We start from the raw sequence: 12,480 nt of genomic DNA, 5'->3' as shown, positions 1-12,480 counted from the left end.
CAGCATTTCCTTTTCTAGTTAAAAGCTATTTAGCAGCAGGCCCTTTGAGTAAGACATGCCACAGTCCACTGGATAAGAGAGGCAAGCGAAATTAAGCATTTATCAATATCAAACCTCAAAGACCAGTTAGACGGAGACTCCAGGGGAAAACAAGATAACTGAGGCTTCTTCTTTGTATATACATTCCAGAGGCCAAGCACCACCTTTTTCAGCTCAATGTTCATTATCTGACAGTCTCCAGATAGCCGCTTAAGCTGTAAACACTAGCGAGAAGTCAGGCACGCTCCGCGGCTTCCTGTTAGAGGACCAAACTCCACATAAATAAAGTGGCAGTTGCGCAGACAAATGAAGCAAGTCTTGACCAATGACTGCTCTGCCAGCTCTGCTATAAGGATTTATAGCGTGTGGCAAAACTGAGCATCTGCGAAGCCTTATAAAGTAATTCATCCCCTGAGATGGCCAGACGCACCTAGTCTCAAGAAACGTTAGGTGAGGAAAGGGCATTTTAGAGACACAGTATATTGGGACTAGCTCATAAAGTGGCAGACGGTTCAAAGTCAGTATGATTACCAATAGTAAAAATCCTATTTTTCTGTCTCGCCCCATATTCATCATCTCCTCTACTGCGTTTCAGCTCTGAGGTTTATTATCCATTCAATAAAAAAATAACTTTATGTGATCTATGAGTTAAAAGTATTTGAAGAATATATGGTTCTATTCATTGTGTGGAAGACTCCACGATGGATCCATCTTCGCAAATCGCATCGAACTCACTTCAAAGCTCAATTCACAGGGTTCTAGCTTCTTAAAAGAGCCGCTGCATGTATCAAACACAGAAAAGCATATTTCATTCATGAAGACGTGCAGTTTGGGTTCAGAAAAAGACCTGGGAAGAGCTGAGTCAGTGGGTACGCTCCAGGCGTAATTGATAGGAACTGAGTCAAAGATGAGTCCCCGAGGAACATCTTAGTTCTTACTTATAAAACATACACCTTTGCAGACAAACGCTAAAGAAACAATACAAGAGCTAGAAGACTGAAACCTAAATACAATTATATCCAAAAAGCTCTTCTACTTCAAAAGAACAGGCTGTGTTTCTGTCTGTGTCTCTAAAGAGAAAGTATAAACCCCAGTGGCAATCAGCAGGAGAATATGATGATAGTTATATTCAAGAGTCACATAAACAACAATGAAGAGCACACTTAGTGTTACTACTTGTCATAACACAACAAAATTGTGGGTAAAGTGTTGCTATTATTATTGGAGGATAAGAGGAATCGTTTTATCTGAAGCTGAGGTAGCAGTCTAAGGCTATGCTTACAACACAATGATGTAGTGAAAAACTGTTTTTTGTTTGCGTTAATGAAAAATCTCGGCACACACATCAACACTGTTGAAAATATTAATGTTTACATGGATCCGCAAAGTCAACTAAATTCCCTGCATTACGTTTGCCATGGCAGTAGATGTTACCCTGTAAAGTAACACTACACTACACACTTCCACGGGGCAAAAAATACAAACAATCAAGACAACGAAAGCATTGAGCAGTTTTGTTTGGTCGCACAAATAGGTAGGTTTTTTGCTACAATTGACCCTGGACTATAATGCGACAACATTTTGTTCACTCCGTTGGAGAAGTTTTAATGAACGCACAAACAACAGTCCTGTTATACTCAAGCATGCCTATAGACTTTTGACTTAACGCATGCTTGTGACGTCACCGTTATCACAGATTTGCATTAAGGTAGTTGACACAAAAAAGACAAGGCGTTGTTATCACATAAAACTTTCATGTTTACAGTTAACATCATTGTTGTGTAAACGGCCCCTTAGGGCACAATAACATGATACCTAACCAGTAGGGGTGTAACGGTACGCAAAAATCACGGTTCGGTGCGTACCTCGGTTTTGAGGCCATGGTTCGTTCATTTTCGGTACAGTAAGGGAAAAAATGCAAACATTAAACTGAAGGTTGTTTTTTACTATAAACTTTTTTTACAATTTGTTTACACTTTTTTAAACACTTTTATTAAATATAATAAATTATATATATATATATATATATATAAAATAAAAAAGAATAAAAAATAAAATACTGCTGCAAAGTTTTCCACTAAATAACATACTTTTTTACATTAATTTATAACAGTAGGTAAATCTTTTCTTAACCTTCTCTTAAACTTTTTTTACTCAAACCTTGCGCTAAACTAACAAATTCAATTCCTGAATACATTTATGAACTATCAGCCTACAATTTTGCCACCAAAAAATGTTTTCTGTTTTGAGAAAGCGTGGCTCATGATTGCGTAGCAACGAAAGATCCGCAACCTCTCATGCACTTTTGAAAGAACAAAACAGCGCATTGACACGCGTTTAACACGTACTTTTAGACGCGACACGTAAGCGACCCCGCAAACGTTTACATCAATAATCAAACGAATACAACTAAGTAAATAAAAAATCTTTCTGCGGGCCGAATTATGTTATATGTTTGACAAGACTTATGCTGAACGCAGAGACTTCCGCCACTTAATGTCACTTAATATGTCCAAAAAAATTACCTATGATCCGCACACAAAAGATTGCATTCATGTGCACCGTGCCGAAAGCCCTGTACCGAAACGGTCCGGTAGGAATACACGTACCGTTACACCCCTACTAACCAGACTGAACTGTGCCCAAGCATGATTTTCCCACTCGCACGCACTCACCCTGTACCTTTTGTGATTTTTTAAAAAGAAAACAGGAAGTAAGCTCTCTCTCTCTTAACACTGGAGCCCATCATAATGTTAAGTTTGGGAATATTTTGAGTCGTTTGGGACACGATGATCATATTGCTTAGTCGGTCTATCGCTTGCACCACTCAGACGTTCACGTAACCATGATGCATGCACCAGAAGGTTTATACGAAGGCAGATGAAGCTAATAAGTGTCGCCCAACTGACGTCTCACATTTTGAAACGTGCTTTAGCGTGATATGCGATTACACTGAGCGTTCAACAGTTGAGCCAATCTCTGCAAGCGGGCTTTCTGGGTCAAACACGCTAGGGCGCGGTTTGGTTTGGATAATGTCAGTGCACCCTAACTACCAAACCCATGTGCTTTTTACACTACACTTAACACACAGGGTTAATGTCTTGTCAAACCCTAGTTTTAACCCTGGGTTAGGCAGCCTTTCACACTTGTTACTTGTAAATGGGGATTAGTACTACTTTTAACCCTGCTCCAATACAAAGTTAACACTTCTTTTGTGATTCTAGCTCTGACTTGTGGTGTTAAAATCTAGCGGTGAGTCTAAGCAGGCAGACAACCAATAAAGAACTGCCTCAGAGCTTATCTTATCAAGCATATTAATGCATCAATTATGCATGTGCTTTGTACAATCATAGAATCTTTTACGCTTTTGTTTCATCACCTGAGGGAGATGTTAAAAATATTGATGAGTGATGGCAAACACATAAGCTTGAGTGAGGATTTTTGTTGTGGATTTTAGACTTAGGAGAACCACAGAGAATCCACATGCAACATTTACCCAGATGGACAAGCGTTATTAAAACAGGTTGCATTCTTGCTGCGCGCTTTATTTGTTCAACCGCTGCTATTAACCTCATAAATTATGCAAGTAAAAACATTAGCCTATGGTTTATCAAATGTAAAGTGTGAAATCTTAAAATCTGAACAACTAGGGTTAATTGCAAACCCAAAGTATAAAAGTGCAAGTGATACATACACAATCCGCTCTTAGACCAGTTTACCTCTGTGACCCTTGGACTCAAGTGTTCAATTGTTTTCAATGTGTTTGACAGGACCACTGCAACCGCCTCCTTATTAAACTGGCATTAAATTCATCTGAGGCCACTCACTGTCAAATGTACACACTCACTGCTTTGCCAAAGGAAACAACCATTTATACTTTTCCAGCAGTGTAAATAAACAAGCAAAGTAAACAGTGTGTGTATCTGTGAAACAAACTGCCCAAAACAAGAGTGCAACTCTCTGTACTTTAACTTTCTCCCTTTCTTTCTTCCACTCTCCGTCTCTCGAGGGGCATCCAATAGAGCGGAAAGGCAGCCAAGCTAACCAAGCATGTCTGTCCTGTGCTCCTATCGAAACTCACAGCCACTGAAAGTACAGTTCCAGTGAAGAAAGAGGAATGCTTTGTAAACTGATTCAGTGCTGACACATAAAGTTCACTTCCAACTTTGCAGCTCTGCTAATTGGCAAATTTGATTGGTGAAACCTAAAAAAAGAAAAGTAGTGGGAAATGGAGACAGCTTTATAAAGATAATTAAGATCTCGCAGAGACGATTGGGTTCCAAATGTTTTGTGGGATAAAACAAGCGTCTGGGATCTGAATCGAGGTGTGCATATGTGATTAGAGGTGGAAGCAGAGCAGGTTGTGCTTACCTCTGGATTTGGAAGAGAAGGCGAGTGAAAGCTGGTCGAACATGTCCACGTTCTCAAACCGCTCTTCTTTGACTTTCAGCCAAAAGCAATTTTCCGCCATCTCCTGAGGCACTATCTGTAGGCACAGAAAAACTCCATCAAACAACTATAGGAATAGAGCAAACAAACAGCAATCCACACTTAAGCATACACACACAAACACAAACAGATGAGTGATTCCATCCAAATATCAACCTTACCATAAAAAAAATGAAGTTCTAATCAAATTATTTACCATACAGATATCTCAGATGTCAATATTTAATGGTTTAAATACCCATGTGAGTTAAATTTTTATGCATTTTACTAAACCATTTTTCAGTTAGATAAGCACATGTTTCATAATTGTCAGGTCCAGGCTGGAGAAATGTCACATGCATAACGCTGTTTTTCATCTACAAATGTTTATTGTTGAGTCGTCCCCTATGTACATGTTGAGTATTTTTGCTTCTGGTCTGTGCATTTTAATTCACAGAATTCCTAAAAAGTATGTTTTCCCAAAAACATGTGTCCTTATTTGTCACATACATAGCACATGTATATTTCCCTCATGTATAGAATGATATTTTTCTGATGTCTGGATTCAATCATTAGAGGTTTATGAAAAAATAAACAGATGGCTTAACGGTGCCATGGCATGAAAATCTGACTTTTTCCATGTTTAAGTGCTATGATTGGGTCCCCAGTGCTTCTATCAACCTGCAAAATGTGAAAAAGATCAACCCAATAACTAAGTTTTGGTAAACCATTCTATACAAGCACATGAAAAATAGGTTGTTGAAATTTGGCTCTCCTTATGATGTCATAAGGAGCTCTTATTATAATAATACCACCCCTTAATCTGCGCTAGCCAACCACAGCACTGCCATTTAGTGCAGATAAAAAGAGAGAAAAAAAAATTATTCACAGCACAATTGAGTTTCAATTGCAACAAAACACCATCATTGCACTTCAGTGTTTGCACTTCATCCGCTCATTTGCATTTTAATGGACACACCCAAAACGCCACATTTTTGCAAACACCTACAAAGTGGCAATTTTAACTTGCTATAATAAATTATTTATATGATATTTTGAGCTAAAACTTCACATATGTGCTCTGGGGACATCAACTATTTGTCACGGCTGGTACACAAGGAAGACAAGGAAATCCCAAACGCAGACTAAAATAAAGAATACTTTAATTAAACACTCAGAACCAAAACACCCACGAGGGGGTAAAACATACAATAACAAACACGAGAACTAAACTGACTAACATAAACACTGGAAACACTTAACTACATAAACATACACAAGACCAGGAATGGGAATGTACACTAGAAACTTAGCAGGGAACACAGAAGAATACCAACGCACGGAGGACAGGACAGAAGGGTGTTAAATAGGGAGTTCTAATAACAGACACCTGGAGCTAATCAAACATAAGGGAACGGAAAACAATTCACGAACCCTGAGAGAAACGTGGACCGCGGAAGAGCATGTCACACAACTCTCTCAGGGCAGACACGTACTGTCACAACCTAATCTCTCAAACTCGGATAAGACAAGAAATAGAGAGATCAGGTCATGACACTATTTATTTGACATCTTTAAAAAGTCTTGTGCCATGGCCCTTTTAATATTTCGGTAAAAAAAACATTCTTTGATAAATCATATTTACGTTTTTGACTGAAAATGTCACATTCATAATGCTAGAATTGCTCAAATGCCAACAGCACACAAAAAGCATGCTCAGATATCTGCATGTGATTTTTAACTGCAACTCATTAAATAAAATTGGAGTGTTAAATAAAAATGGTTTAAAATATTTGCTATTTTCTTGTCATCCAGCTAGTTTTTTCTTTAATGCGTTTTAAAGGTGGGGTAAGCATTTTATGGTAAACAGTCAAATCACCAAATCAAACACACCCCTACCCCCAAAAAGATCTGGACCCTTTTTTGATTGGCCCGGCCCACACATACGTATGCAACCCAGGCAACAATGTTGCATATGAATAAAAGCAATGTAAGTTACTACTTGTACTGCATGTTTTTACATGTAAATAGTTTTGCTCCGTTTCACATGGAACGCGACGTTTAACACCCGGGATAAGAGGAAGAGGCAGAGGTCGCAGACAAACACCTAAAAACAGGAGACAGAGCGTATGCACATGTTGCAAGTAAGTGTCCTTGCTTGAATGAATTTGATCAGGTTTGACAGAACTGAGTGCACTATCCTCTACATCATTTGTAGGCACGCCCCTAACTGCTGAATGGCTACTAGTGTGTTTTGATACTCTGCCCAACACATTTTTCCAAAGTGTTTTTCAAATATCGCTTACCCTTACCGTTAAGTGAATGTCACTAAAGAAAAGCAACCGATCTGTCTCTAGTAAGCCAATGTAATTATAGTGTTCCCTTTCAATACGGTTCACTTCGCATTGCGTCAGTTAGCTGACGCTATGGGGGGAAACTCCTGTTTACTCCGTGACTGAAGCCTATTGGTTAACGTCTGTACAAAGTACAGACCAATGACGTTTGAACCCGCGCGCGGGAGGAACGCGTCCTTATATAAGCGCGGTTCAATCGTCAGGAGCTCATTATTTTCTCCTTCAGCGCGAACCTCTCGCTGCTCCGAAGAAAAAGAAGAAGCCTTACCTCGCCGTTGACAAAAGCCCTGCAGCGGAGTCCAGGCCTAGCGTCTTCTCCTGCCGTTTTCCGGCTGAGAACCGAAGATAGCAGAGTCCAGGTCTAGCGTCTTCCCCTGCCGCTTTCCGGCCGAGAACCGAAGATAGCCTTCGCTTGCCGTGGTTCGAGCCCTGTGCAGCGGACACACACCTGAGAGGTCTCCCCTGCGGCCGCCCGGTAAGATCAATATTTTTAATATAAAGCTATAAGCTAAAAGAGCAGGCGCTGTTGTAATAGCGTCCAGCACAGCGGCTCGGTGAGCCTCTCTGCTATGAATTTCCTCCGAGCGCGTTACCGGTCTGGCACCTCCCACGCCGGGACCGCGCTTATGCTTTGGTTGTCTTATCCATGTTTCGTGCTCCCCCTGCTGTTCCTCTCTCGCCGGGATGAACACACGGCGAGCCATGAGACTAGATGGATGCATAGACAAGCACACACGGACTAACCCCCCCTGTGTTCTGTCACACCGCAACCGTTCATGCTTACAGAGTCCCTTCGCTCCTTTCACATTCAGTGGCGAGATCTCTGGCACATATATTAATCCCCCGAGTGCATCGGGTGATACCGTCACGACGCATGGCTGTTCTGTCTGTGTTGCTGCTCCCCTCTGCCGTTCCTCTCTTGTTGAAATGAACAAGCGGGGAACCGTAGACCTGGATAGATGCATACGACAAGCAAACACGGGCGGTCTGCCCCTGTCTCTGTCATAGCACAGCCACTCGTGCTCCACGCTCGCGGAGTCCCTCGCTCCTTTCCCCACAGTGGTGAGGTCTCTTAACGGCTTAGCTAGCACGCGGTATTACGGCTCGCTGCCTCTAAATGCAGCTGTCCAGTGTTCAACGATTACAGAGCTTCATGCCCCTCCCCTCCTGGAGCGGCGCGATCTCATTCGTCTGCTCGATAGGGCCGATTCGCCGCTATTGGAGCACCAAGAACACTCATTATAAGAGAGCTTCATGCCCTCCCCTCCTGGAGCGGCGCGATCTCATTCGTCTGCTCGATAGGGCCGATTCGCCGCTATTGGAGCACCAAGAACACTCATTATAAGAGAGCTTCATGCCCCTCCCCTCCTGGAGCGGCACGATCTCATTCGTCTGCTCGATAAGGCGGACACGCCTCTATTGGAGCGCTAAAACACTTATCATAGAGCTTTACTGGCCTGAGCCGATCTCACTTCAGATAGCTCATTTTTCGTCTGCCTGGTCATTTCTCTCTGGTTTAGACGGAATCAGAGGCAGAACGAATTTGTTTATAATATACTGAGGCCCGAATACCTCCCTTTATTCAGTCCCGTCCTATATCAGTGCGCTGAATATTGGTACATTCTTATATATATATACCCGGTTTTTCTGCCCTTTTAATAAACGGCAAAACCGCGGGCCTCGCGGCAGACTTCCTCTCTGCGATGGGTTCAGTCTGACATTAAACTACCTAGACATACTACCCTGCTCCGTGAGCCGTTCGGTCACCGTCACTACTGAGGCTTGTGCACCTGAACGGCTGAGCTCTGGTCTCCGCAGCATAGCTGCATCAACAGAGAACGCAACTGTCTGGGAAAAAGGGGTTATGTCGCGCCTCGGCTGGACTGCCCTGAAATGTTTTCTGTGTGCTGTTTATCCAAACATACTGTGTAATACTGTCGGCTATGCGACCTCACTATAGTGGCGAACGGTATTTAATTCCTCTAAAAAGAGTAATTTCCGTGCTTACTATACTGTGTATTGACACCCACGGTTGTACGGTGTCTCTAAACACTTTATCGCCTTACTGACAAGCAATCAGTAATACGCACACACGGCCCGCTGTCCATAATTCTATCGACGCTAGCCGAAAAAACCCCGGTTTGGCCATATACTGTGTATTGACACCCCACGACTGTACGGTGTCTCTAACACCTTTCTGCCAAATTCGCTCGCAGCCCACCTCAGTTTCTCCGCTACGATGCTGATGGCGCAAACGAGCACGGTCTTACGGCTGTTATTCTCTCTTCCTAGAGGAAGGACAGCCTCAGACTTTTGCATGGCTCCAAGCGTTTGAATCGCGCCCTCTCCGGACGGCCACTCAAAGGCTTACAGCCAAGCGGTTTATGACGTTTTTCGGCCATATAGCTGATTTATATTAGCGGTCCGAAGACGCTCACACCTCCGCTCCAATACTCGGAGATATTAAGGGTAATATCAACCTCAAGTGAGCTTGCTACCCGCCACAATAAGTTTCAAAGCTTAAAGCGCGCGCACAGTCAGACGCGCGCGGCATCTCGTTTAAGACGGGCGCACGTAACGAGCCTCAGAAAGCTGAATATCGTGGCATTGTTCATAAGTCCACTTCAGTTTGACTAAGCAAAGGTCCCGCCCCGAGCTGACGGCCGGGAAGCTTGCTTAAGTTACACACTGCTGCATGAAGTGCTGTCATTACGAGCTAGCCCAGCATTTGCTGTGGGTTGAACACGCTTTACGACGGCAATCAGCCTTCGGCGCGTGGAACGCCGTTTGTCTCATATAAATCACCTTGTACTGTGAATACGGTACATTAAGAGGATGATTTAGCACTGCAGCACTCTCGACCGTGTTATTGTGATAATGCGGTCGGGCAATCTACGGTGGTTTCATTATTTATCGAACCAGACTGAGATCTCGCCACCTGAACAAGCTGACGAGTCATCTCCTTTATAAACTCATTGCATCGCTTTATAAGCTATGTTCAATCAGAGTGATACGCACCTCATGCTTAAACTACCAATATTAACCCATTACGATGGGCGTGCGGAGATGGCATCCGTGGGACACGACCTACATTACGTGCCTTATGACACATTGACACAAGCTGCTAGGACCCCTTTCACGAGGCGTCCTTATGCAAAGTCTGATCCATTCTGTCTAGTGACATTTGAAAGTCAATACCCCCCGCGAATCGTGGGTGGAACACTTTTCTCCTCACTACAGAGGCACGGCGGCTCTCTCCCCTACCTATATCTATGTGGCCGTGATAACAGCGAACCACGCTTTTACGACCGACCATTCATTTAATTCACAAGCCTGTCATCTCTCAGATGCGGACGGCGGCGGTAACAGCGAACCATGCTTTTACGGCTGGCCATTCACTTTATTCATAAGCCTGTCATTTCTCAGATGCGGACGGTGCCCGAGGCACAGCGCTCTGGAACTGTCCAAGGTCCTGGATGACACATACGTCTGACGTACATCAGACGATCAGCTGTTCATCTGCGTCACAGATCACTCACTAGAGCACCTGTCAATACAGGCTATTTATGGATCGTTGACGTTATCACCTCCCGTGACAATTATGCTCACTTGTCTTAGAGCATGGGCATGGTCTTAGAGGTTTCTCATTTGACAATTGTGACACGGCCGGCTGGTCCCCGCCGTCCACGTTGTCAGTTTACAGCTTCGACATCCCTGCTTCGCACTACTGTGGTTTGTTGCATTAAAGGTGCGCCCATTAGCTCACCTGTATGCACGATATGGTTTTTAATTATATGCGTCCACCGTGCGCTTAGAGAAGCTCACATGTACACGCTATAACATTTTGGTATACAATAAGATGCGCTTGGGAAAGCTCACCTGTATACACAGCTGTGTTATGATTTGTGACACATACATTGTTGTTCATCTGTGTACGTTCACGGTGCGTTGGGTGCCCACCGTTACGTTCATCAATCATATTTGTACACATTCACGGCGCGTTCTGTGCACTGATTTATCTATACGCATTCACGGTGCACTGAAGAGTTCACCCGTGTGCGCACAATTTATTATCAGAACACATGACGGCGCGCTCGAGAATCTTGCCGGCCTGTGCACTATAACACTCTGATTCATCTATATGCATTCACGATGTATTCAAGTGTTCACCTGTGCCCGTGCAATTTATAGTCAATACACATTTACGGCGCGCTTGGAAAGCTCACCGATCTGTGCACTATAATACTACCTATATGCATCCCGATGCGCTCGAGGGTGCACCTGGGTTCAAACTATTGTGGTATCTGTATAATCCCACGCTACGAACCGTTCTGCCGCATATTATAGTCAGATCGGCCGTTCGTGAGCTTCGCAGATCACTCACTACGTATGTCTGTTGCTAACAGTGGTTATTTAGATGGATCGTTGAAACCATCGCACTGGCTCACGCCCCTCTATGAGCTATGTCCTATATAGAGCCCACTCTCTGCGAGTTTGGCTTCTTCATGAACTTGGTCTACAGGGGTATCTATATCTATATTTGATATCTGCTACGCGGCCGGCTGGTCTTCGCCGTCTACGTTGTCAGATTGTACAGCTTAGACGTCCCTGCCCTACGAGCGCAGGTTCTCTCGGCTCAATCATGCACGCTCATGCGTTTTATGTGTACACCACGGTGCGCTCAGCGAGCTCACCAACGTGACTCTGAATTTACTTATCTCGCACAGCCGCGGCGCGCTCGGTACCTCGCCGTCTTGTGCTATGTTATGTGCCCCCGGTGCGTTTAAAACCCCACCGTGTGCGCGTCAACAATTTATATGGTGCTTACACATTTGCTTTTTAAGCTGTGAATATGCCGGGTATAGGGCCACACGCAGTGTCTCTCCGGTAAGGCACTTCAGTACGTTGTGTATGCACGGCGTGATGGGATTACGTTCCCCCATAGCGTCAGCTAACTGACGCAATGCGAAGTGAACCGTATTGAAAGGGAACGCTTAGGTTACTCACGTAACCCCGGTTCCCTGAAATAACGGGAACGAAGCATTGCGTCTCTTGCCGTGCTACAAACGTCTACGCAGCGAGTGTTATTCGGCTGCGCGCTTCAGTCGAATATAATGAGCTCCTGACGATTGAACCGCGCTTATATAAGGACGCGTTCCTCCCGCGCGCGGGTTCAAACGTCATTGGTCTGTACTTTGTACAGACGTTAACCAATAGGCTTCAGTCACGGAGTAAACAGGAGTTTCCCCCCATAGCGTCAGCTAACTGACGCAATGCTTCGTTCCCGTTATTTCAGGGAACCGGGGTTACGTGAGTAACCTAAGCGTTCTTAAAGACTGATTAGTGCACTAGCTGTTCAGACAATCCACTGACTAGTCGATTTTAAAACTACATCTGCACCTTCCTGGTGTGCACTTCTGTTTGTGTGTGGAATTAGAATTAGGATCAAAGTAATGATATCATGTGGAAAGAAGTGGTAATTTGAAACTGTGTAATTCCAAACCTTCATTGTCCATTTTCTTTACTCGCAGTTCATGGGTACTGACCTCACCCCCATCATCTCTGGCTTATTCTCTCCACTTCATTACAAAAGAACAATGAGAAGATTTTACTGTGTACTCGCCACTGTCAAATCCAATACGAGCGATAAATTAGGTGT

At 43.8% G+C, this 12,480-nt stretch overlaps 1 protein-coding gene across 8 annotated transcripts in view; it reads right to left on the bottom strand.

Annotated features, from left to right (window-relative positions):
* diaph2 (diaphanous-related formin 2) overlaps positions 1-12,480 on the bottom strand; it is a 505,065-nt gene that overhangs the window by 296,976 nt on the left and 195,609 nt on the right. For all 8 annotated transcript variants that reach the window (XM_065273074.2, XM_065273073.2, XM_065273078.2 and 5 more), the window contains one exon: positions 4,411-4,525. In XM_065273074.2, the coding sequence (XP_065129146.2) occupies positions 4,411-4,525 (115 nt within the window). The remainder of the gene's footprint in view (positions 1-4,410; positions 4,526-12,480) is intronic.

This window comes from Paramisgurnus dabryanus, chromosome 16, assembly GCF_030506205.2.
Source record: "Paramisgurnus dabryanus chromosome 16, PD_genome_1.1, whole genome shotgun sequence".
Classification (NCBI taxonomy): domain Eukaryota; kingdom Metazoa; phylum Chordata; class Actinopteri; order Cypriniformes; family Cobitidae; genus Paramisgurnus; species Paramisgurnus dabryanus.
Note: the sequence above shows the minus strand (reverse complement) of the source record. Positions and strands in the feature narration are given on the sequence as shown.